This window comes from Condylura cristata, unplaced genomic scaffold (genome assembly GCF_000260355.1).
Source record: "Condylura cristata isolate star-nosed mole 26May11 unplaced genomic scaffold, ConCri1.0 scaffold00008, whole genome shotgun sequence".
NCBI lineage: Eukaryota > Metazoa > Chordata > Mammalia > Eulipotyphla > Talpidae > Condylura > Condylura cristata.
This window is the reverse complement of record NW_004567109.1, coordinates 37,140,181-37,167,864: the sequence shown is the minus strand read 5'-3', so window position 1 is coordinate 37,167,864 and position 27,684 is coordinate 37,140,181. Positions and strand designations below refer to the sequence as shown.

The following is a 27,684-nucleotide window of genomic DNA, read 5'->3' as shown; positions in this document are numbered from 1 at the left end:
AAAAAACAAAAAACAAAAAACACTTCATAAACATTAAAAGTTAGGCCAGGGCCCTCCCTGGTGGCACAGTGAGTTAAAGCACAGCACTAAGAAGCTAAAGCCACTTCAGCATGAGTTTGATCCCCACCCCAGAAGTGATCCATATGGCACGGCAGACCTCTCCTGACCCGCCTGCTGCTCCCCTCAGCAGTGTACTTCGTCAGTCAGCCTGTTGTGCTCCCCACTCTGTCTCTGTGAATCCTTTCACTTTCACTGTCCCTGCACCTCTGGCCTGTATCAAGTTCTATATGCATAAATAAATAAATATTTAAAAAAAAATTTTTTAAAGTTAGGCCAGTTTTTTTAAATGTAATTTCAAATTAGTAAGAACAGATAAGTACTCTAATAAGAGGAGAAAAAGGAATGACTTCAATAGAGAAAAAATGCCATGAAACATTGAAAAATCAAAATTTATTTGTTATTAAAGAAATGGAATTTAAAAAAATAACCTGCCACTTTGGACAAGACCTAGTGTTGAAGGTGCATTTCCAGCACTGTTGCTAGGGCTGGTAAATATGCAGACTTTTGATAACATGACACCAGGTACTTTCTATAACAACTAAAAGCCTAGAATAAATCCTAATAATCCCTTATCAACATCAGGGATAGGTTAAATAAACTATGAAACACCCTTACAATGGAAAATATTTAATATGGACAATAAAAACTGTTATTAAAAATATCTAATGAACACACAAAGAGGTTGGTAGTATTATTAAAAGATAAATGCTGATCACAAAAGAGAATGCCCTGCTATGCTTCCATTTTGATAAATATGTGTATGTATATAAAAGATTAAAAGAATACATGCTGTCAGTGACTGTATACTTTTGATTAATTTAACTTTCTAGACTTTCTACAGTAAATGTGTTTAACGTCTGTGCTTTTAAATCATATGTTTATTTTTTTTTTTAACAGAAGAAAAGATTTAAGGAAAAGGTTAATTAAAGATATAGGATATTGTCTGCTGTGTATCTAAAAGACAAAGAGGTTGTGAAATGAGGCCTGAAAACAGAAGTCGCAGAGTTTCTGGGGAGCTTTAGGACACCTGCCAGGTGCTTAAAAGAGCTGAACTCCTAAGAGTCCACCTCCATATTAGACAGAGTTTTCATGACCTAAGAGTAAAGGAGGTGCTTTAGCTGAACTTGACAGAAAGAACCATTTATCTGGATTCTGAAGTGGTCTTTTAAGATTACCCCAAGCTTTTCTGAATTTCTCTCTCGAAGGATGAGAGATACTAAGAACTCAGAGAACACTGCCTAGTAGGGTGTGGGGGGGTGCTGAAGGCAAGGACAAGAGTGGGTAACCGACAAGGTGAGAAACCCTTTGTTGTTGGTACTAAGAGGAATTCATTCAAGGCCAGATCTTATGGTCAGGCCAGCATCTCAAGGTCAAACCAGTATCCCAGGCTGTGCCCAGAAGAATGACTTTCTTTGAGCTCTTGGTTTCAGTGTGTTTGCACTATTAAAATTTTCCATGACCTCAATCGCCCACACCCCCAACCTCTCAGGCAAGAATTCTTATTCCTGAATAAACTTTATTTAACAAAACCCCACCTACAAATTAAAAAATATAATAACATGAAGACAACAAAACAATAGTTTCTAAATGTACATTAACCAAGATTTCACCACCTACTTTCATAGTTCTGATAATGCACATATCTAGTAAGCAGTTGGAGACCATTCTGATTTTATTATTCTGATAACCTAGTAATTCTTAGTGCAAAAAGTAGGGACTAGAAAATAAATGCAAGTCACTTTACAGTTTACAGAGCACAGCAGTATCATATTAGGGTCTGTTAATGACCAGAGAGGACATTGCTGCACAACAGCTAAGAGCACTAGACTGAGTTTAGAGAGAGGTTAAGTGGCCAGACTAGGGGTCTCACTCAGGTTAGGGACAATAGCAATAATTTGAAACAGTACCAGTATGGAGATATCAAATCCATTTTTTGTGGTTTTCACAGCACCAGCATTACAAAAGAGTAAAATTTGATAAAAGCTCATTCCTTGTCTATTTATTTTGAGCTTTCTTAATATTTTTCATATTTATACACAATTCATAACATGAAATTAACATTGCAAAGTGAATAAATCACAGGCATTTAGTATATTCACAATGTAATACAATCACCACCTCTATCTAGTTCCAAAACTTGTCTATCATCCCAAAAGGAAACATCCCAACCAGTAAGGGTTGGTCCCTATCACCCCTCTTCTCAGGCCCTCACAACCACTAATCTGCACTCTGTCTTTATGCATTTAACTGATGCAGATAGTTTTACATGAATGGAACATGTGACTTTCGGGGTCTGGCTTGTTTTCAGCATATTTTTGAGATCCATCTACCCTGTAACATGTTTCAGTATATTACTCCTTTTTATGTCTGAAAAATACTCCATACTATATCTAGCCCAAATTTGTATGTCTGTTTGTCCACTAGTGGACAACTGAGTTATTTCCACGTTTTAGCTACTCTGATTAGTGCAGCTATATATCAGTGCTTCCTTATCTTTTTATGTATTTTACTTTTATTTACCTCACTTATAAGAGTATAGGTTATCAGGTTAAGAAATCTGGCAGTCAGAGGAAAAACGTAAATAAAAAAAATCACCTAAAGATATTTAAGAATAGGGAATCTCCCTGGTGGTGCAAGGGGTTAAGTCTCAGCACTATCAAGCTACCAGTCAGCCACTGTAGCATGAGTTCAAACCCCAGCCAGGGAGCTGACCCACATGGCACAGCAAACCTCTCCTGTCTCACTTACTGCTCCCCTCAGCAGCATATTTCAGCCATTCCACCTCTTCTGCTCCCCACTTTGTTGCTGGTGAACCCTCTTAACCACTGCACCTCTGGCCTACACTCCAGTTCTTATATGCAAAAATAAATAAAATAAATCTTAAAAAAATTAAGAAATCCTCTTCTATAAGTTAAAAATGTTTTATAAGCCCATTCTTTTTGTCCTCTCATCATTTTAGAACTACATAGTGATTGCAAATATGTATTTGTAGTTAGAAAAGGCTAGATTTGACATTTACTGCCTAAGTCATTTTCTTCTCAGCTTGTTTTCCTGGCTGTAAATAAGCATAAAAATGTCTACTGGGCAGGATTTTGATGGTACACTAATTGAGATAGCATTGTGAGTAATATGTCTAGTACAGTGCCAGGGACAGAATAGGCACTAAGGATGTGTTAGCTGCCATGGACTTTCATATAAGGATTTGCTAACTCCACCACAAAAGTTGGTCCCTAAGACAGGAAGGTTTGCGTTCTCACCACTGTATCTGTAGCACAATGCCTGGCATACAGAAAATGTTCAAAAAATACCTGTTGAATGCATGAGTGAATGTAAATGTTGAGAAAGGAATTGAAATTAAATACCTAGGAAGGGTCTCTGGGAAAACAGCTCTCTGAGTTCAGAAGACTTGAGGTATGGATAGGAAATTCTTGCAAGTCCACTTGAATTCTACACAACCACATCCAATGACTGGGATTGGTCAGGTTCAACAAGAGACCATAGCAAATGGTCTGAAAATAAGTTAGTCTTTGCTGCAGCAACTGGGGACAGAGCTAGGAGCCCTCTGAGGCATGTGGTGAACTGAACTTCCTAAGCTGCTCAGCCAGCTAAAGCTCAGAGCATTTTTTCAAAGCAAATGAAGCATTTGATGGAATAAACCCAGGCAAAGAGATATTTAAGCATGGGGTCTTGACAGGAACTGCCCTGAAGTAATATTGTTTGGAACTAAAGAGATGATTAGTGAGCTTCTCAAGGCCCTACAGGAAATCTTGCCTGGCACAGGAATGCAAAATTTTCCAACCTTGTCTAAAAGCAGTTTCCCCACACTCCACTGCCTCATAATGATGTCTATAATGGGTTGCAGAGCTCACTGCTTGCTGTAGCCTACTGCTTTCCTCTTTTGTGGGTTCTTATCCCAAATAAAATAAGGGACTTGCCCTATTTATGGATCTTGCTTCTCCTGCAGATCAGGAGAGCTTAAAGGGAGTTGGAGGCATGCAAGCTCCCAAGAAACAGACCATAGAAAATGAAGGGATGGCCCCTGTCTTGGCAACTACTTACTAGCAAGGGGGATGTGAAAATCCTTTGGTTCAGGTTAATGATCTGTTTTCATGCAGGTATGCTTTCATACTTCCCTTTAAAACACCTATCACTGCTGTAACTGATTTTTTTTTAAATGTGTTTATGTGAAATTGTTAAAGTCTCTCCCACTAAATTGTAGTATATCTGAAGTGTGGATTGTTTCTGTCTTGTTCACTATTGTACCTTCAACCCCCAATATAAGCCTTATCCATGGCAGGACTCAACAAGCATTTGTTGAGTAAGTTTCTCTAAGGCACGTTACTACAAATTTCGATTCAATTTGTAGGCAATATAATGTAGTGGTCAAGGGCATGGGTATGAATTCTCGCTTCAGTGTTTTGTGACTGGGCATGCTGCTGAAATTGCTTTTATTAGTTTCCTGGTACTGCTGTAACAAATTACTACAAACCTAGTTGCTTAAAGCCACAGAAACTGATTCTCTTCACCATTCCAGAAGCTATCAATTCTAAATCGATGGGACCAGGCTCCAGCTGGGGTCGCTATGGAAGACTCCATTCCTTGCCTCTTCCAGCTTCTGGGGTTTTCCCTGGCATTCCTGGACTCCAGTTGTACCACTCTCATCCCTGCCTCCATCTTCATATCCCCTCTCCTATTAGGTCTCTATGAAATCTTCAGCCACTATCTTATAAGGACATTAGTACACATTTAAGGTCCACCCAGGTTACACAGGAGACTCTCATCTCAAGATTCTTAATTTAATAACATCTATAAACACCCTTTTTCTAAATAAGTATAATTAACTGGTTCTGGGGATCTGGACATAAGTGTCGACAAAGCTTTTGTGGGCTACCATCTAGCCCACTTCATTTCTGTGGGGCTCATTTTTTTTATTTATAAAATGGACATACCGTCTTTTAGAATTATTGTGAGGATTCAAGGTGATGATGCATGTAAGTCACTTATACAGATGGCACCTATCACAGATGACATCAAATTGTAAATTAGAGAGGTATGATTCCTGATGGCCATATAGAGCATAATGAAACTACGTCAATTCATTGAGACATCTTTAAAAATGTAACAACATTTTATCTGTATCGATCTATCTCTATATTTATTTCTCCAGTGTTGGTACCTGAGCTCAGTCATATTATATATGTCATTACATTTGGCGCTTACAACAAATTTGGGAGACTGGTATTCCTCCATTTTATAGATTAAAAAAACATGCATTAAGCAACTATACTGAATTTTCAAAGAACCTGGAATTAGTCAAAGAACTTAAAATAAACAAAAAACATCTTACGCCAAGCCCTGTTCTTTTGTATATTACCTCAGAAAATTAAGAAATGGGAAAGTACCAGGCAGGTATATCTGAACAAATCACTTGTTAAAAAGTAATGCACAGGACAGATCAGCATAGAAGTGATTTTCAAATACTGTTGCACATTAGCTTCACATTGACAACTCTTAAATCCCTCACACAGCAGACTGTTTAGAAGAACAATGAAATTACAATGGGGTTGGGACAGACCCAAGCATTAGTCATTTTAAAAACTCTCCAGGGGATTCCAGTCACAGCTGAGGTTAGGAAATACTGCTCTATATCAGGAGTTCTCAAACTTTGGAGGGTGTGAGAACCACCTAAAAGATCAATAAAAATGCAAGTCTTGGAGCCCAGTGTGCTGCAATGAGCTAGGGTCTCTTTACCTGCTCTGGCACCTACTAAGGTAGAGGACAGCTACTCTAAAGGACCTTTCACTTCTGATGTTCTGATTTCCACCACCCATTCACCTGTACTAGAGTTGGAAATACAGGGCTACATAATTCTTAATCTCAACAAGTGCATGGCTGACTAGCTTTTCTTACTGGTCTCAAAGCTTTACCACAGTGCTCTTTTTGGTTGACCCTTTAGCTAGAAAGGAAGCTCCATGAAGGCTTTGCTTGAGATGAAAATGCTTAATGAGTACTTCTATGAGGGAAGGAGAGGAGGGAGAGGAAAAAGAACACTCTTGAAAAGAGTGATTCTTTTTCATCACCATCAAGGATGAGGAAAGTAAGGTTGGAAAGTCAGGAAAGGCTTATCTGAGAAGATGACAGTTGCACCACAACCTGAATGAGGGGAAAAGCAAGAGAAAAAGGATTCCCGTTAGCAGGTACAGCATGTCAAAATGCCCTTGGGCAGGAAAAAGCTAGTCTTGCTGGTGGAACTACAGGCAGTTAAGCTGGATGATGCAGAGAAGAGTGTAAGGTGAAATTTCCGTGACAGAGGCAATGCTAGGAGACTGGGGAGGGCTTGGAGTGAAAATATACAAATTTGGGATTTTCTGACCTATTCTGTGGTTTCATTGTCATCCTTAAGTAAGCATTACCAATGTATAATCAAATACTTCAAACTTCTAACCTACAAATTTTGTCTCCATGAAAGATTACTCTAAATATCATAACCTATCTCTGAAAGTTAATGGCTGGATTATAATCAGTTAATGAAAATCCTTTACTTGAGAAGTACTTTATATTTGAAACCATTATACACATGCAAATACACAATTAGTTGTAGAAAAATTTATATTCAGAAAGTCACTCCTAGCAAGATGGAGGCAATTAGGGAATATAATGATGGCTTTAGCTGTTGTTCATCATAACAGCACTTTTGAATAGAAAAAAAAATGCAAGCCACAAATGGGGGTGACATGTATTCTTTAAAATTGTCCAGTAGCTCCATTAAAAAGGATGAAGCAAAGTTAAATATTCTACTTCACTTAATTGAACTTATTAATGATTATTATTTTAACTTTTATAATTATGTTTATATTTTAACTTTTTATTTTATGACTATTACTTTATAATATAATAATACTATAAAGCAGTATATTAACTTTTTATTGCATATTTTAGTTATAAAATATAACGAGTTATACAACATAGTTATACTTTAACTTTTACAAATATGTAACAATTTTACTTATATGTATAATTAAACTATACAGAACTAGTTTCAGTTCTTTTTTTCATGTCCAGTCTTTGAGATCAGCGTGTGTTTTACATTTACACTACGTCGTATTCTCAGGCTAGTGGCTACCATGTGGTAACACACAGCATTGGAGCCCCATAATAAGGAGCATTGGCACCCCTCACCTCTTTGCAGATGAAAACATTTGAGGTCCAAGAGTTTAGCTGACAGGTCACTGAGTTGGGAGCAGAATCTAAGTACTGGTTAAGTACTCTCTTTAGCGCCTGCCCTATCCCTTTGAGAATCAGAAGAGAGGAAGGGGGAGAAGGAGAAATAGCAGAAATGAGCGCCTATCTATGAAAGAAAGGGATAGGACTCTATACTTAACTCTTAAAACAATGCTCTGAATTAATGTCACTTCTCCTATTTCTGTTTGCAAATCTAAAGTTTCCCAGTTTTTTTTGTTGTTGTTGAGAATGGCAGAATGATATCAGTCTTTAAAAGCTGAAAATACTGGGCTCTTCCTGGTGGCGCAATGGGTTGGAGCTCAGCACTGTGGAGTTAGCTGCAGACACTTCCTCAAGATTGGCTACCAGGCCTGGGAGGTGATGCACATGGCGTAGCAGACCTCTCCTGTCTTGCCCTTCAGCATTGTACTTCCTCAATCTGCCTGTTCTGCTCCCCTACTCTGTCTCTAGTGAATCCTTTCGCCACCCCTGGACCTCTGGCCTAGACACCATTTCTGTATGCATAAATAAATAAACCTTTAAAAAATGCTAAAGATATTGTGAATATTAGAAAATTGTTGGTGGTGGAAGATTCATGGGGATTACACCTGAGGGGAGACATAAAATATTGTACAAAAATTAACAACTATAAAAGGAAATAAATATAGCCACAATACTTAAAAAAAAAATAGAAATGTGCTGCTTAAGGACAAATTTCCTAAACATGGACTGTCTTTAATTGCACGTGGCTACCCCCAAGAACTCCTCCCACAGGCAAACAGTTTTGCAGATGGAATACAAGGGTGGATAAAATCTCAGAAACCTCAGTCCAAGGAAGACTGTTCTTAGCTTGCCAAGTGTCATAGTTGCATCCCTATCTTGTCCCTTCACCTCTGCCACTGCTCTAAAACCTACAATTTGCTACACCAGGAAAGGACTCAGCTACCCCATTCAAAATAGCAGTGATCAAAGTTCCAAGTTATAGACTAGTCAATACCATTTAAATAGACTGCATGTGCCTCACAGAAATCAAGTAACAGAGAATGGGGGCACAAGGAAACAAGTACTCCTGAACCAGAGAACCTGGTGACAGACCTTGATTGTGAAGTTCTTAGAGAAGAGTTGGACTAAGAGGCTGAGGCCAGCATGCATCTATTATCACCATGGAACAGTTATCCTAGGGCACACCTTCATGAGACCTGCAGATGTGTTTGTTAGGGATATAGCCCTTAGGGTAAGTGAAAGAAGGCTCACAGTAACACCATCGCTTGTGCTTATAAGAACTCTGCTACCTGTGTCCCTATGTGTGTAAAGCTCTAAGCTGGTAGAGAAAGCCAGTTCTCCTCATAAAAAAGCAAACCAGGACAAAAATACCACCAAATCCAGTCTGTCAGCACAGAGAGCTATTTGCAGTTGGAAGCAGGTCTCAGTATTTTTTTAGTAGTGGGCTCCCTCCCTTTCTGCTACCTACGGGTGCAATTTCCAGCCTTTTCTCCAAAAGAAACATTTGGCTTTCTATAGAGAACCTCTGAGACCTCATGTGGTTGAAGAAGAAGGGAGGAAATGGCCCTCATCACACACCACCCCAAAACCCCCACAGGGAAGCTGAGGTTAGACCCCTGTAGATGGATTTATTTTAGGAGATGCTTTGCTTCTGAAGTACTTGTTTCAGATATTACCCCCCAAACCCCATCAGTAGTAGTTTTCAATTGCTCTTCCCAGGGGGTCTTGTCTCTTAAATTTCATTTCCTGTTGCAAAGGATAAACAGGTAACTTTTAAATGCCATTAACTGGATTTAGTTAAGAATTGAGAAAAGTCGTCATTTAACAGAACCTGTGAGAGACTGGGGAACCAGGTGGGATAAGTGAAGAGAAAGGAACTAAACCAGGTCATGGATTTTCTATACTGCTTCTCTAATAGAGCAAACCTGTCCTACAGGAAGAGAGGATATGAATGAAGAGGGGACAGCCCATCAGCTGTTGTATGAGACATGGATGCTGGCACCATGACTCACCAATGGTGCCTTTTAGTCAAGTCCTTTAACCCTTATGAGCCTCATTTGCCTATTCTACTGCAACAGGGTGGACTGAATTCAAATGATGCATGCAACATGTTTAGTTAGTGTTTAATATCTGGTAGGCATTCACACCAGTAACTATGAATTGGCACAGCTGGGATTTGAACCAAAGATTTTGATCCTGTTTCCTACGTTACACCAAGCATTATTTAGGGCCAAAATAAAAAGTGAATCAACAGATAAGAGAACCTGACTTTAAAGAGACAGGAGCAAAATAACAAACTCAAATACAGAGTGGTAAGGATTCTTTCTGATCAAGACATAGCACCCCACCTATGAGATATGTGGAGATACTGTTGATGGCATAGGCAATGGGTTGCTGAAAGCATTCAATAATTAAGTGTCTCCTCATCTAGAAAGCAAGGTTCACTAAAGCAGGAATATGGATGTGTTATTCAGCATGTCCCATTAAAAGCATGCACAGTGGGGAGAAGAGGATGAGGAAATGTACAAGGTGATACCCAAATAAAGAAATTAAGTGAAGAATAAGAAATTGCATGAATCAATTGGAAATTGGAAACAGAACAATATGTTTAGAGAATTAAAAGCAGGTCATGAAAAAGTGCAGATAAAGTGTCCGGGTAGGGAGGTCAGAAAAGTCAGCAGGGGTAAGACCCTGGAGAACTTTGTTTACTAAGCTCAGTATGGTGCTATGTGGGTCATGACTCAAGCACAGAAGGTCAGAGTAGGCAGCTACTGAGAACTGGCTGAATAGGATTAGATATCTTTGCCATGACATTAAATTATTCTTTCTTATCTGTCTTCCAAAGTACCTATTATTTCTTTTTTTATTATCAAAACCAGAGATATACTACATAAACCCAAAATAGCTGTCCTGACTCCTCCAATTATCAGTTTTGCCAACCAGAACAATTGTTATAACAACTATATCAGGCAGGTTGTTTACAAATGATTTGTTCAAAGCACAGAGAGATGAGTTACTTGCCCAAAGTCACACACGTTTTCTTAACCATCATGTTATTTTATCTTACCATTTACCATTTTTTTCTTAGTTTGAGTGTTGTTTAGCCCATTTGATGAATTTTTTATTTCTGTAATTCTATTTTTCAATTCTAGAATTTCTATTTAGTTCTATTAGAATTTACTTTCTTAAACTAGTCTACTGTCTTCACTTTGCAAGATATTAATTTCTCTTTGTTTTGTCTAATGACTCATTAATGGTGTTTTCATTATTTTCCTTTTGCATGAAATATAATTTAAAAAGTAAGCACCATGAGGAATTTGCTGTTGTTTTGCTTTTAATTTTGTTTTTGGTGAGAACCTTCAATGCAATAGGATATTCAGGCAGTTTTAATGTGCTAGTCTTAGTTTGCATTTTTAACCTAATGACCCAGGGTGGTTGATAGAAATCTATTCCATATGCCTCATCAGAATGGTCCTCATTTCTGATCAGTCATTCTCATTGATCACCAATGCTGGAGTTAGCTGCCTATGGCCTTAATAATCATCTGTAAGGGATATTGAAATGATAGTCCCTAAGAATCATTTGCACCTCCCGTATTTCAAGACATTTTGTTTATTTCCTACTCTCTAAACACTGAGTTTGTTCTTCATTTCTGGCACATGGGAATTTCTCCTCTTTGCCTACCAACCTGGCAATAGATTTGTGTGTGTGAGATTCCATCAGCAAGGGGAACGTCACTTGACAACTCAACCAATCAACTGAACAGAAGGTTTTGATTGCACATCAAGGTATGAGTCTTTCCCACTAGGCTCTGTGTTCATAGAGGGAAGAAAACTTTGTCTGCTTCGTCTTTTATTCTAAATCTTCAGGCAAGGACTAGGTCAGAGTAGGAAGCAATAAAGAATTGATCGATGAATAAAAAAATGAATTAACAAGCTTTCTTTCTCATGCTAAAAGGAAATTAAAGACTATAAAATTATAGAGAAAGATGACACCAAGAATCCATGGAAAGTCACCCAGGTTCTAGGAAAGGTCACGATGAACAAAGGAATTTGGAACCTGTCTGAGTCTAGGCCTTTGGCCACAAGAGTCACTACTGCTGACACTACTTCTTCTTGAAAAGCAACTGCTATTAATTATGGTGCTAGTCTGGAAAAAGTTTAGCAAGGTAGGCGCTTGAGTGATGGGTCTACCACCCTGATAGCACATATCAGTGTCCTTTATAACCATAACTGGAACCTGACAATTCCACACAGTGTGTAATGATGTAATTTTTCTATTGGTACTCTCAGGGGTTGTTGATTACATTGACATACTCAAAGTACCTAGCATAATGCATGGCACAGAGTAGGCACTAAGTTAACATTTATTAGACTTTATTTATTCTTCAACATTCAAAAATATTCATGAGTACTCTATTGTCTACTAGGCATTGTATTTAGTACTAGAGACAGAGAAGAATAAAACATAGCCTCTGTTTTAATACTGAATTAGAAAGGACTATCCTGGCAAAATTTGACCAAACAAAATTATCTTAAGTGTCCTTTTACTTTAGGTGAAAAGATATCTCACATCATCCCACCACCTTAAAATGCCTCATAAAATACAACTAACAAAATAACTTTCCCTATTACTGTTTTATTAAGTAATATTCTCTCTTCATAAAGAGGAATATAATTCCCAGTGAATATATGAGCACAAAAGAGAGTAGATAATAAAAGGAAACTATTGTCAAGACTTTTAAGTTCTTATCATCATTATAAATCTATAATCTAGGACTATTATTAAATTTCATTAGAAATGCAGTAAGCATATTGAATATATATATATTGATGTGGCTTATCCATTTCCATGGCCCTAGATATGGTGTGACTCCTCATTCTACATGTATTTATTGAGGATTTTCTATGAACAAGAGTCTTTTTAGATTTTGCAATGGATACAGAAGACAAGGGGATAAAAATCCTACATCCAAGGGAATTTCAGGCTTAAAGGTAAGATAGATGTGCATATAAATCACTATGATATAACATAGAAAAAATGCTTTGGAGAAGCACCATAAAAGAGATGATGGGAGTTCCAAGGAAGGAAAGTTTACTTCCTGCTGAGGGATTAGATAAGACTTTATTATTGTAGACTTTATGAAAGCCTTAAAAGAGACTGTAGCCCTACAGAAGGAAGAGATTGTGTATTGGCAAAGAAGGAAGGTGGAGAGAATAGCTTAGGTGACAACAGAGAGGCAGGAATCAGAGCACACACTTGGCTGGAAATGCATAAGGGAACAAAAAAGAGACTAAAGAGAAATAAGGCTGGAAAGGGAGGATGAGCCCATTACAGAGACTTTGAAGGCACCCTGATTTACCCCTCCAGGGCACAAGACAGTCAGTCCTTAGCATATGGTGGTGTTTAATGGGTACTACAACAACCTTGGAGGCAGGAACCTGTCCTCCAGGTGCACACAGGAAGCTGTCATCTCTATGCACAGGCAATTACAAACATTCCAAATACTCTGCCCTGAACCCTGCAAGAACATCAAATACTCACTGTAAAAGGTCACTCAGCAAGCAGCTCTGATCAATCCTGGCTCAGGCAGAATCAAATCCTCTAAATAAGATCCACTAAATGCAGTGTCAGGAAGGTCAGAAACGACCCTATTTCACATCTTGAAGCATTTTTACCATGTGGAACATTTTAGAAGAAGGGAAAGGAAAGAAGAAAAATACCTTCCCAGAAATAATAGAACTTCAGGTAATTAAATGTTAAATGATCACAAAGTAAGCAAGGAGTTTATTTTGGCCTCCAACTCCTCTTGGTGATCTAAAAAAAAAAAGGCAGTTGATTTCAAAGAAGGCCCTGCCAAGATTAAACATGGAGCTTCACACGTCCCTTCCTCTGCCCCCCTTGTGCGTCCCCACTGTGTACCTTTGTCGAATTCACTTGAAATGTTCCATGATGAGGTAGGCACTAAGTCAGCAATGACTGACAACTCTGTCTCTGAAAAGAAAAAGAAGGGAGGGGGAAAGACAAAGTCAATATTAAATACAGCAACTTATGGGCTGTTAGAAGCATTACAAGAGATTTCCAAGGGTGCTGCCTTCTGAGAGAGAACACTGCAACACTATAGCATCTTGAATAGGGAGGGCTGATCTCCATGGTCAAGCTACAGGAGCTAGCCAGACAAACAAGTTGCAGGCCAAATTAGAAGTTTATTCTTGAAAAAACAGGCTTGAAAATTAAAATATTGACATTCATTAAAGAAAATGACCAGACATGATCAAACATAAAGTCTTCCTTTTCTTGTTAGAAGACCATTCTTTAGCTAATATTTTCCCCAGTCCTCCCAGATAGACTAAGAACAATTTTGCTCTAGCTTATTTCATTTGTTGATTGTGAATGGATAGCATGTATCCATGCTGAAAGTTTAAATCAAGACAAATAAAAGCTAAGTATTTGAGTAGTCATTTGTAGCATCATACATTAAAAGGTAGTTTTCAAGTTTACCATAAATAAAAGCAAATATGCAAACCAGCAATCTAAAGTAATCTCTTCAACAATACACTATATTATACAATTATTGCTTCCGTGGTGAGTTTTGAATATGTAAGCCATCCATGATGCCATCTTATTAGCTCATTTTAATATAAAGAGGATTATACTAGTTTTCCAGTAGGTCAGGCTATGTGGACAGAGACACACACACCCTTTCAGACTTTGAGGACAGGACAGGATCTCAGAGAGCCAGTAGTCATTACAATATGACATCATGCTGTCAGTTGTCCTACTTTCACTTCGTACAGACATGATTAATTTAAACAAGTATATCCCATTTAGCCTATTCAACTTGGGATCTACTTAACAGTCTTTTCAACACAATAATCACAAAAAAAGGATGTGAGTCTGAATGTAAGGTGAACTTTAATAAGTGAAAGACTTGGGATTCAAATAGAATTGTATCTGACTTTTCCACCCACATACCTCCTAGCAGTCCAGTCTGCCTAGCAGGTCAAGTCTGAGAAATTTGACTTGGTTTTCACCTTTCCTCTATATGTCTCCACCTCTTCACCTAGGTAAATACAGTTTTTACATTTCCTTATTCACTGATGGGGACTGGCTGCCACAAGGCTGTAGAGCCACCACAGCCATTAGGGAGCTCTGCCAAGCAAGACCAGGATGTTTACCCACAGAGACCTTACAAAGGCCCCCTTCCAGTTTGTCTACCGGGCCTCCCATCAACCTGCCACACACAACAGAGACAAGGGTTGTTTGGTTTGTGTGGACCTGCTTGACTTACCTCTCTCCCTGTCCTAAAAGCAGGTGGGAAAGAAAGTAAACAAACCACACATACCCTTTCCACCCCAAGCAGCTCCAGTTGCCTCCTATGATTTGAGCCAAAAACAGCACAGATTCTTTTAAAGGGACCTGAAGTCAGATGAGCAGTAATGGCATTAAAACACTCACAATTCCAAACTATGAAACCAAACAGAAAAATTCAAGTAGGAAAAATACTTAATCCAAACCCCCAGTCGAAGGCAGAGCTTCTGCTGTCAACCACCTGTCCTAGGAATGGGTATTTCTCACAGGTGATTTTCCCAGGACGAGCTAATTGTCTACATTCTGGGCCCTCTGTGTGTGACTCCAATCGCAACACTATTCTGACCCCCATCTTGCCGCCACCTACTTTGGCTCTTTCAATAATGGCCTCTTGTTTGCAGTCATACGGACTACTGGTCTGCCTTACAAAAAGGTTCAGGAAGCACTGCAATACCCAGACTTCGGGGAGCTTGGGAATAGTCACATGGCAGCCAAGGCAGCATTTCAGGCAAGGAAACAAACGCTGGCGAAGTAGTGGGATGAAGACAGATCTTGACAGTATTTATGTTCAATATTTTCATAGCTTCATCTTACTGCTGCTCACAGTTAAATTGCCAGGAATATAGGTTTCATCTTACAGTATTAATTTTATAGAATGTTAGCTATATGTCACTGGGTTTTTCTAACCTGAGTTTGAATTGCTGGTTGAAAATAATTTGGGTGGATGACAAATGAATGGATTTTTGGCGCTGCAAATAAGGAAACTGTTCTCCACTGTCCCTGGACACAAATTACCACTAGATTCTCGGGCTACAGCAAAGATAATTTCAATTCACAAGCTCGTTAATTGATTATGATGATTGTGAGGAATTTTATCCTCAGTTTCAAAATCTATTCCTTTAGATAATCACATGTTCAGATTCTCAGACAAGACCATAGTAAAAACAGATAAGAATATTTTAAAATATGAATGACATCCTTGGAAATGCCATCTTCCAAGATTACAAGTTTTTTAAAAGAAAGGCTGATTATTTTGTATGGAACTTTAATATTAGTAACTCCCTTTCATAAAAATGGTGCTTAACATGTTTTATTTTTCCTGAAAGGAAAGCTGAAATTTAAAAAAGAAAAATTCTCAACTCGATGAATTATATTGATCCCAGTGTAAGCAGGAGAGACAATCCCCAGTTTTAATCTTATGGGAATTGCACCATGAATTCAGCTCCTCTCCCATTCTCCTTGCTGTCACCAAAGGATGAGATATTTAATACTAGGCTAGTAGCCTCTCTAAAATAATTATAGACATAGAAAATCAGTATTTCCAACTAGGAAATAGTAGACTATTTAATGAAAATATCCATCTGGATTAAAATACTAATTGCTGCCATTTTGCGATTACAGTATGTGACTTAACATCTATTGCCCTCTACCTTCTTATCTCACAGGACTGAGGTAGGCATTAAATTAGACAATGGACCCTTGGAGTCTTACATGGTACCCAGCTAGAGTGCACACTTGAGCTCTCTCCTTATGTCTCCCTCTTTCTGATAAGGCAGATAGCAGCCAAACTCTATGTGGACATATGCCCACTCACTTCTGTGTCATTGTCTAGATTTGAAATAACACATTTACCATGCTTTAGAAAGACTCTCTATTTCACATGCCTTACTAATCCAAGCCAGTCTTTTCATTTTGTGGGGTTTTCCTGGATTGGTCACCAGTTCTCTAAGAACATAAGTGTTTGTATATGGTTTTATTCAATTTGGCAAATTAAGCATGTTTTAGAAAACTCCAACCCTTATCTTTCCTGACTTCTGCAGGAGAGGAAACCATTCTTCTCTCAATTTGATCAATAGGAGCTATTATCTTTGTAGTTTCTGTGATGATTGACTTCTTGGCATTGACTCTGCAAACCATAAGGTTTTGGTAAATGCCTGAACAGTGGGAGTGTTATTTGGAGTGGTGGGGGTGGGGGGACACTTTGAATCCTCCTCATTGATAAAAAGCCTGTGTGCTCTGAAAGAATTACTGGTTCCTCTCAGCAGTTGGCAGGTAGAGACCCAACATTCACAGGATGCAGTAGTTCTTCCAAGAAGCACCCAGACATGCCACATCCTGTATCCTGGTCCTGTAACATGTGAAGCTACACAGAGACCAGAATGCTCACTAGCAGTCAGTCTAGTGCTTGCAACAGGCACATGAGGGACCAACAGGCTACCCAAGGTCTTTCCAATCATTATCAATGAATCCTAGAATGTTCTATCTGGCTGGGCCTCAGAGGCCCAGAACTTACATATGAACTATGTTATTTGTATCCATAGGATTTTTGTGAAGGTAGAGGAGATGCGAAAGAATTTGGGGGTATAGAGGGCAAACATAAGGCTCTTGTTTATGCTTCTTACATGGTTCTGTCTCTTCCTTTTACAGATGGTGAAAGTGAAGCACACAGCAGTCAAGTGATTGGGCCAAAATCAAAAAAGTGTTAAGATAGAGCCAGGTCTCAGTGATGGCTTAGAAGTAAATGCATGTTGACCCCTCACTGAGCTCCATTTCCTTAAGTCTGTGACCCTAACATGTGTTGCTGAGATCAGGGAGAGCACAGGGGCTTCTCAAATAGCAGAGTCAGTCACACAAAAGGTACAAACTCTCTTCTCTGGCAAAAAAAAAAATATATAAAATAAAAAAGGTCTCTCTGCCTGTGATGATTTGGTAGGGGTGTGAGGAGAGGTAATCAAAAGTGGGGAATTACTGTGCTTAAGGTCTATGAGAACCTCACACTCCTCCATGACCTCAAATTTGGATTTCTGATGCAATCTTTATAAGAAGTTATCAACAAAGCCACAGAGAAAGGGAGCATATACCTGTACTGCAATGTAAAGTCACATTTTTTAGGTAACCTATAATGACTCTGTAAATAGCACAAGTACATATAGCAAAACATCTGTTCAAGAAAAATTTGAAATATACCAAATTTGTGGCAGTCCTCAGATTTATATGTAGAAGGCACTAATAGGAAGAAAAACGACTGTCTAGGTTTTCTCAATGTCTGAGAGGCTCTGCTTGAGCTCACGGAACTTCTCAACTGTTTTACAAGGTACGTATCTTTATCTTCTCCATTTTAAGATTGAAGACCCAAGTTTGAGATAGTGAGGCAGCCTACTCAGCTTGTTGAGGTAGGGCTGGGGATTATGATCAAATCCAGACAGTCTGGAGAAAGAGCCAAAGTGTCTCCAATTGTGATATATGGGAGAAAGTGGTGGTCAGGAGGGAGGTGAAAGATGCTGCTCTCCAGCTTAAGTCCCCTTCAGCTCCAGGGGCCTTCTGTGGAGCTCCAAGCTCTGGAGATTATAGTTACCTCCCCCACCAATGTTTGTGTCCACTAACACTAAAACCCAGAGAAAGGATCATAGGGGACATAAAGGGAAGAGAGGAAATACTTCTTGAATCACACTTAAATGACTTTATTTTCCCTTTGGAAATGCTATTTCAGTTTTTAAATCTGCTAAATCAATATTACAGGTCACACATGATGCTCCTATTTAAAGAACTCATGCCACACACATCTTCTTAAAATAAATAAAAGTAATTTATACATTCTTGAAAACTGCCTTCAAAGCTATCATACTTGGGGGTCTCTTTCACAGAACTATAAAGATTCACTCATTCACTCATTTATTCAATACACATGCATATTGTCAATTTCTATGTATAAAAATTGGGGATGAAAAAACTTGACCTGTTCCCCAACTAACTGTGGGGAACACAGTTCACCAAAACTGACATTCTAATGGGAATTTTTCCAAAAGCTGACATTCTAATGGGAGAGGAGCATAGGAAAACAAATGAAAATTTAAACTGTCTAATATAGTGTAGGAATAGGAGTGGACAGAAATGGCCTCTCTATCCTGAGTTGCCATGCTCACTCCAAACAGGCCAAAAAAAAAACCCCACTAAGAGTTGATTAAATATCACAAAGAAAATGCTAAAGCCAAAAAAGGAAAAAAAAAAAAAACATTAAGCAGGAGTTGACAGAAAGCAGATGTCTGTGTATGTCTGCACTTTGGGCAAAGAAGGGCTGCTGTTTGAAAGCTCGTTTGAACACCCAGTTATCCCTGAGCCTGAAGGAAATCTAAGGTTCTTGTCTAAAGTACTTACCAGAGACTGGGAGAGCTCCCTCATTTGTGGGAAGAGGGACTGACTGCTAGGATACTTGTAGTCTATCTAGCACTTGAGTAGAGTGAAGGAAGCATTTCCACAAAAGTGTACCCTCTATACCAGTTTCTCAGTGGTAACAGTGTGTATAACCATAATACAATAACATAAGCATGAACCTGACATTGCTGCATTGTGTGTATTTAGTATGTGTCATTTCATCACATGTGTAGATTCATGTTATCACCACTACAATCATGATAAAAAACTATGTCCTCGCTACCAAGACATGATAACCCCTTTCAGTCACACCAATCTCCTTCCTCCAACTAGTCTTAACTCCTGGTAGCCACTAATCTGTTCTCTATCTAGATAGTTTTGTTGTTCCAAGGATGTGATATAAATGTGGATTCATACAATGCTTTGAGATCCACTCAATTTATTATGTGTATCAACAGTTTTTCTTTTTTTTCTCATGAATAGAATTCCATGGTATGGATGTACCACTGTTTGTTAAACCATGTGGTTGTTTCTATTTTCTGGCTATTAGACATGAAGCTGTTAGGAAACTACTCACACTTTTTTGCATTAAATTATTTTAGTAATAGGAAGTTAAATCTATAAAAGGATGGCATTATATGTAAGAAGCAATAATAAGCAAATAAATTAGAAAATATGTTGAAAATTCAAGAAATCCTCAACTCAAAAAATATGTGACAAAAAGTAAACTAGAGTTTTTAAAGGGCTTGAGGCAGCTGAGAAAGTGCAGTCCTCCTCTATTTTGGAAGGGAGACCCCCAAAATATCAGACTGTTCCACTCTGAGAGAAAGTCTGAATATTCCAAATACTATAGCATATTAGATGTGCAGACAAGTTAGTGACAGTCATACTCGAATACACAACAGCAACTTTTTCTGAAAGGTAAACAATTGTAGTTTCCGAATCCAGGGGGTTCTGGTATATTTTTTTCCTTAAAGACAAAAAGGAAAACATCACAGTTAGAACTTTCTTCAGGTTTGTACAAGTTACTTCAAACTTTGACCTTCCCTAAGTTTGTTGGGTGAACTTAAAGTTAGCACCCCCTCCATCACCTTATACCACTTGACTCAGGAGATTCTAGTATATCAAAATGATTAGTTCAGTTCTGCCTCCAGAGCAAGCTGGCAAAGACAAAATAAAAGCAGGAACAAACATGCTAGAAAATGGTTAGCTCAGAAACTGGTCTTATCTTCCTACCAAGATTTCAATTCATTTCAGTTGGGTGCTACAAACACCTTGGATTTCCAATGACATTAACAACAAACTTCAGTCTTTTCTCCTACTTTCTACTTGACCCTTCTTGATTATATACTCTTCCTCTCAAAAGTACTTCCTGGCAATTTTTCCTACTTATTCATCCTGTTTTCAACTGTCTTTGCCTATTGGAGTTTGCCATTTAATTTTCCTTTTTGTATGGTCCAAGGACACTCATTTCAAATTCCAAAATTCATTTTGTAATAATAATCTTACCTGCTAATTATCTCTAGTCAACTCAAAGTCACCTGCCATTCTAAAGAAAAGAGACCCAAGAAAGATGCTTTCCTAGTCCCAATTCCATGACAAACTGAGAAAGCTTATTTCTGGCTCTTGCAACATAAATGAAGTCTTGGTTAAATGGTGATGTGGGGATGAAATTAAGTTGTATTGCATGTTCCCTAAAATTGAAGTAGATTAGCCAATAGTTTGGAAAACTAGATGGCATTTTAAAATGCCTTAGTTGTACCTGTAGTTTAATGTTATTGTATTCATTTCTTTGTTCATTGACTCCTTTATCTGTTCATCTACCCAACAAATATTTACTGGATATATACTCTATTCCATGCTTACTCAGAGCTAGATATGTGCTGGATGGTGAACATAATCAAGACCATTCCTTACTTTATGTAGTTCAATATGTTATAGGGGCACAGAAAACTAAATAGTTAAAATATAGTATGATAGACATTGTGTACATGGTAGAGTTAGTGATGGGGCAAAAGGTCTTAGCAGTCTTGGAGGATCCTCTCTTGACAAATATTTCAATGATGAAACTTACACAGTTTATGGAGAGTCAGATGTTTAGATAGACAGAAGTTTGGAAAATCTAATTTCCCTCTGAGCAAATGAGAATTTTCTGCAACAAGTAAAGAAGAGCTGAGAATTAGTAAGACAATCACCAACCCAGAAAGGTCTTTACCATCATGAAGAAAAAAAGCTGGTCTACAGTGAGTATGTCCGCAGAACTTGATTTGGCTCTTAACCTTATATGCTAAGTCAATATTTCAAACAGCACTGGGTCTTTGTGCTTTCATCTCCTTAGCAATATAAATACCTGCCGGGAATGGGGCAGTGTAATTTGTTTAAGAAGTTTTGAATTTCCTTTCCTTGTACTATTCTAAATTATACTAGGCTTTGGAAAAAGAGAAAATACTGTTCATCCAACATGGTACTATGTACAGATTAACTGACTTCAATCAACTCTCCTTGCTTGTTAGGAAACAATAAAGAAACAGAAGGTCTAAAACAGAATATTTGATGAACAAGTTCTATCTCCTTGAAATAGCATGACTCTAACAGCAACAACATCTTTCTTGTATTTGAACCTCAAATAGGATACTTCTTTTTTAAGCTGTGTTTAAATCAAAAACAAAAACAATTATGTTGTTTGACAGGAAAATAAAATAAATCTACTAATTCATTGATATTCAACTCACTATTTAAAGGACAAAAAGTGATATTACTCAAAATTTGTACTTAGTTCTGTGGTCCAATGAGTTCTTTAGCCATCAGTGAGAAAGTGTTCTTACATTCTGATATGATGGTAAATTTCTTGAAGACAAGGATCATGTCTCCTACTTTCTTTGTGTCCTGCCTGGGTTTCTATGTAAACTTGGAATGGACTAGATGGGAAGAAGGGATGAAACAATCAGGGATGAAATGTGTTATAGTAACTTTAGAGTCAGGTGTGTCAAATGTAGCTCTGGTACATACTAGCTTATGACCTTGGGCAAATTACTTCACACGTGTAAGTCCCAACTCCTCATCCATAAAGTGTGCACAATATTGATGGTCTGTAGAAAAATATTCAGGAATTCATTGCCCTGTGGCAAAGTATCAGCTATCATTTGGAAAAGATTTGTTTACTTACTACAGGTAAAGTTTAATTTAATACAGTGATTCACAAACTCAGCTGGGGAACTTGTTTAATTCATAGAGATTCTAGGATCCCTGTCCTTAAACTGGTGAATGTCCTTGAGTCTTACATAGCCTTTCTCGTGTTCGTCCTTTACAAACTATCATTTTTTTTTTTTTAAGATTTATTTGTGCATACAGAACTGGGGTATAGGCCAGAGGCTCAGGGGCGGTGAGAGGCTTCACCAGAGACAGAGCGGGGAACATAACAGGCAGATCGGTGAAGTACACTGCTGAGGGGAGCAGCGGGCGCGTCAGGAGAGGTCTGCCACGCCAATGTGGTCACCTCCGGGGCAGGCGGGAATAGAACTCACGCGGAAGCGGCTTTAGATTCTCAGTGCTGTGCTTTAATTCCTGCGCCACCAGGGAGGGCCATTACAAACTATCATTTTAAGGAAACCAATAATGATATACCTTCAGAACAACTAAAAATTACAAAAGTGGTTAAAGGAGCCAAAAAGTTTGATACAATTTTAGAGTTTAGAGGAATGAAAGCTGGTGGTCTAAAACTGAACTCTTCTTTTTGTTACTAAGTTCCAAAAGTGATCAGCAACCTCGATATGGAGACAGCTCAATGAATATTAACCAAAAATAAAACTGACTGTTCAAAGTCAAATATCAAGGTTTTTCTTATTAGGCGACCAACTTACTAGTCAAATAGACTTTGAGAGGAAAAAACGATTACCTATAAAGGGCAGGGCAGTATTATCACAATCTTCACGTTGTATAGCATCTCAATGGCTGGAAATTTGTATTTGTGGAGCTCTCCACCAATTGGGCAAATGGGAGCACACTTTAAACTGTGTAGTCACCATGCTCTCAGCATAGACATAGAGAGAAATAAAACCCTTTTCAGCTTTGATTCTTAGCTACTTAAAGCATTTACAAAAAGAAGCACACTTTGGATGCAGTTGAAAAAGCTATTAAGATTCCAAGCACCTTATAGTAATGCAAGTACCCTTGTATTTAGGTAGCACTTTTCCTTTCAAGAAAGTCTGTACACAGAACAGACATTAGCTCATGACTATACATGCAAAGGATCAAGGGCCGAGATAATCATACCCTGGCTGGAGTTGAAGAAACCCAGACTCGGTTAGAGAACTTGTCCAAGGTCCCCTGGTATGTCATCAACTGCCAGGAGAAGGTGACCGTGATCTTTCCTCACCAGAACCTGGCTCCACGTGGGCTCGTGATCACACAGCCTCTTCCCAAGTTTTAAGGTTTGTTTTTCTAATCTTCTCTAATACACTGTTATTTCAATCATTTCAAAGAAGTAAATTTTTTAAAACTATTAAAAAATACCATTGACTGTATAATTTGTACCTTCTGGCTATCTCTGGAAACCAAGTGTTTAAAATAATGGGATTGAGGAATGCCTGGATTAGTGGAAATTTTTTAATCAGGAAAATAAATTTAGGAGGATTACTATTATCCTGCAAGATAGGGAGAGATGGTTTGTTCCAGTCATGTTAACCTGGGCGTGTAGGATCTAGATGGCTGGCAATTTCCAAATATTTAATTTGCTTTAAATTACTCCAGTTCAAAATGCTTTGCCCATCTGGATTGGGTTTCCTGTACCATGTCATTATTGATAGCCTGGGGAGATCAATAATTAAAATGAAATAGAGGGAAACATTATGCAGAGCATAAGTTGGAACCAGAATCCCTTCCCCTAGCCTGCCCTCCACCACAAAAAGAAAGAATCCCTTTCCAGAGCCTTCTTCTCCCTCTTCTGAAATTCTAGTGTTTTATTTATTCATCAATACAATTTATACATTATATGGTGACCTACAATAACTAGAGTACGTCCTCTTTACCAAGATTGCATACTTGTTGAGCCTAGGGATAATGTCTTACCTATCTCCGCATTACTCACAGCATCAGCTGTTGCCTCTACTCATACAGACACTCAGCAGATGTTTTCTGAATGCCTTGGTGATATAACATATATTATCACATGCATTCATCTAAGGTAATATGACAAGTTGCAAAATGGGAACGATTCATTCGTTCCTGTACCCATACCTTTTTGCAATTCTTCCTATGAAGAAATGAAGTTTATTTCCCTACCTAGAATCTGGGCTGGCTTTGTGATTTACTTTGGCTAAAAGAATATGCCAAGATCAGCTTACCTCAGTCCAGGTCAAATAAGCTTCAGACAACCCACTGATTCACGAGATAAAAGAAATGCTTGTCATTTAACTCACTAGGTTTGGGGTGGTTTGTTATATAGCATTACTTATGGGTAATGTATACTCATTTACAGATGAGAACACTAAAATTCAATGAGGTTAGGAACTAGCCTAAACCCAACCAGTGAAAGGGCCAAGATTGAGTCCAGTCTTAAGGATTGCAAAGCCCACAATCTTTCCACTAAGTAAACTGACCAAATTTCAAATAATCTTGAGCATTCAGAAATAAGTTTGAGAAGCAAAAGGCAAGAGAGAAATTGGGGGAGCGCTTCCTTTCACTGCTGCGAAGAAGGAAAGAGAAAAACTACTAGAGGCAACCACCTTGGTCTGACAGTTGTGTTTCTGTAGTTCACTTGATCAGATTTAGGAGATGCAAAAGTACAGGCTCTCTTTCAACAATGATTTGGATGGGATAATAACTCAACTAATAGTAATTACTATTCAAAGTTGGTGATCTTGTCATTCTCTTATATGTTTTTTTCTCATTCACTTATCAGAAAGAAAAAAATTGGATATAGTTTGTTTGTAACTATTTCCTCCTGCCATCAATCTGCCAAGATTGTTTTTATTTTCAAACCTGAACAGTTTGAATTGTTTTAAGTGATGTTATCTGCATTCTAACTGTAATTTTTTTAAGTATATTTATTTATTTATTTATGCATATGGGACAGGCATTGAGGCCTGAGGTGCAGGGGTGGTGAGAGGATTCACCAGAGACAGAGTGAGGAGCAGAATAGGCTCCTTACTGCAGAGGGGAACAGTGAGCGGGTCAGGAGAGGTCTGCCACGCCATATGGGTCACCTCCAAGGCCTGGGATCCATCTCGCACTGAAGCAGCTGCAGCTAGCTTGTAGTGCTGAGTCCTAGCCTGTTGTACCACCAGAGAGGGCCCCCAAATATAATTTTTGTTTGTTTGCTTTTACTGCTGAGGTTTTTTTTTTTTAATTTTACAAGATTGCTCATTTTTCCTTTCTTTTCTTTTCTTTTCTTTTTTATAGTGTTTTCTTTCTTATCTAGTTGTAGTCCCACCACCAATTCACCAGAGTGTTACTCCTCCCTGTGTAGATCCACTCCCCGCCCCCTGTAGAATGTCTGTTTATTTTGGTTTTGTTGTGTTGTGGGGTTTTTCAGTTGTTATTATTTTTCCTCTCTGATCTTTTATTTGGTCTCCCTATGTTCTTCCTATAAGTGAAACCATCCTATATTTTTCTTTTTCCTTCTGACTTAATTAACTAAGCATATTCACTTCTAGCTCCATCCATGTTGCTATAAATGACAAGTTTATCTTTTCTGATTTCTGAATAGTATTCCATTGTGTATATGTGCCCCATCTTTTTGATTCAGTCATTTATTTTTAGTCATTTGGGTTGTTTCCAAGTCTTACCTATTATAAATAGTAATGCAGTAAAGAGAATGGCTTTGATCTGCATTTTCCTGATTATGAAGGATGTTGAACATTTTTTTATAAGTCTGTTTGTCATTTGCATTTCCTCTTTGTAGAAGTGTCTGCCCATTTTTTCACTGGATTGTGTACCCTTTTGTTGTTGAGTCATGTGAGTTCTTTGTATATCTTTGTGATCAATCCCTTACCAGTTATGTGGAGCATAAAAATCTCCCAATCAGTAGGGTATCTCTTTGTTTTGGTTAATATTTCTTTTGCTGCACAGAACCTTTTTAGTCTGATGTAATCCCAGCCACTTATCTTTCCCTTCTCTTCAAATGTAGTTCTACCTGCAGCCTTTAAACCGCCTTTAAACAGCCTTGGTTACTTGTGGCTGCAGGCATGGGAACTTTTCACAGCAACGCGAGACCATGCTTCCAAGTTGCCAAAGGTCTCTTCTTTTTCCCATAGCTCTCAAACAGCAGCATTACAAGAGGTCTTTCTGTCAGGTGCGGTAAACAGGAACGACCAATGCTACTGTGTCCATGATGGATGGGGAGGCCTGTTTACTCATGTGTTTCACTCATCAAGATGTGCTTTTTGATGTCTGGTTGATAGAGAATGTTCTTAATGGCTGCTCTGCTAAGAGAGGTATACACTTTCCACTTATAGTTATCCATTTTCAGTTACAAATGACCAAAGTAAGGTATATGGGGGAATCTACTGCATTTGGGGAATGGCTTGGGAGAGAGAAGCAACCCTATGGGACTCTATTTACTGCCTCCCTCGACTCCTACTGTGGGATCATGTGTTAGAAGGACACTCTCTGTAGATCTTCCCCCAGTAGCCTCCTTTGCTGTCTTCATGTTTCCCTAATTGCTGTCACAAGGTGACCATCAAGCCAGTGTATCCTCAACATGTGAAAGAAATGTATTTAGCAATCTTTTAGAAGCAGAGACTTTTATAAGTTTAACACAAAATTTAAAAACTATAAAAAGAATGCTGACAAATTTTCTACAAGGCAGTTGAAACTTAAAATACAAATGACTAACTGTCATAATACAGTAAATAAAAGCTCTTACAAATAAGCAAGAAAAAAATCCAAGCATGCAATGTTAGGCAAAGGTTGTCAATAGACAATTTATAAGGAAATATACGTGGTTCTTCGACATATGAAAACATACTAGGCTCATTAACAATATTAAAAACTTAAATTAAATTGTCAATGAAATGTCTTTTATCTCAAATCTGACTGGAAACTAAAAAAACCTTGAAAACTTACTGTTTTGAGGTGAATATGAGGAAACAGTGGACCCTTATATGAATAAGAATATAAATAGGTACATATTGAAAATATCTATGAAATTTTAGATGCAAATAACCTGTGAATGGCAATTCCACTTCCAGCATTTATCTTACAGATAAAATGATCTTCATATACAAGTTTCATGATAGTATTGTTTATAATAGGAAAAGACAAAACAACCCACTTGCCTACCAACAAGGAGTCTGTGAATAAATTACAGCCTACCCAAATTTATAATGGAACGCAATGAAGCTGTTTAAAAGTATAAAGAAGTGCTGTATAAAGGTATGTTTTGCTTTATAATGTTCCAATCATTGATGGGCAGCACACAGGATGTTAGTGCCGTAGTCCATGCCAGATAGTCTAACAGTATTGTGGGCTATACCACCTGGACTGGGTTCTATGACATTTGTACAATAACAGAATTTCCTAAAGATGCATTTTTCAGAAAGTATCCTTGTCATTAAGGGAAAAATGAGTGTATACTGATTTGGAAATATCACCAAATATATCCCTAAGCATTAAATAAAAATAAGCAAAAGACTGATAGTACATACAGAAAAGTATCATTTGTGTAAATATAAAAACATTGTATATTCTCATATGTGCATATAAAGCTAATATGTACACATATAAACTATATATATATATATGGGGTAAATAAACATGCATATTTATATATGTGCATCTGAAACAGCTTTAAAAAGGATACACACACAAAAAAAATGGAAAGGATCGGCCCTCCCTGGTGGCGCAGCGGGTTAAAGTACAGCACTGAGAATCTAAAGCCACTTCCGCATGAGTTCGATTCCCGCCTGCCCCGGAGGTGACCACATGGTGTGGCAGACC

The 27,684-nt window shown here is 38.1% G+C and overlaps 1 protein-coding gene across 1 annotated transcript in view; it reads right to left on the bottom strand.

Moving 5' to 3' along the window:
• Positions 1–14,947, bottom strand: part of ROR1 (receptor tyrosine kinase-like orphan receptor 1) — a 149,427-nt gene extending 134,480 nt beyond the window's left edge. Inside the window, exons 1-2 of the mRNA XM_012722128.1 lie at positions 14,791–14,947; positions 13,207–13,278 (exon numbers count right to left, since the gene is read on the bottom strand). Coding sequence (XP_012577582.1) covers positions 13,207–13,278; positions 14,791–14,947 — 229 coding nt within the window. The remainder of the gene's footprint in view (positions 1–13,206; positions 13,279–14,790) is intronic.
• Between the last annotated feature and the right edge of the window lie 12,737 nt (positions 14,948–27,684).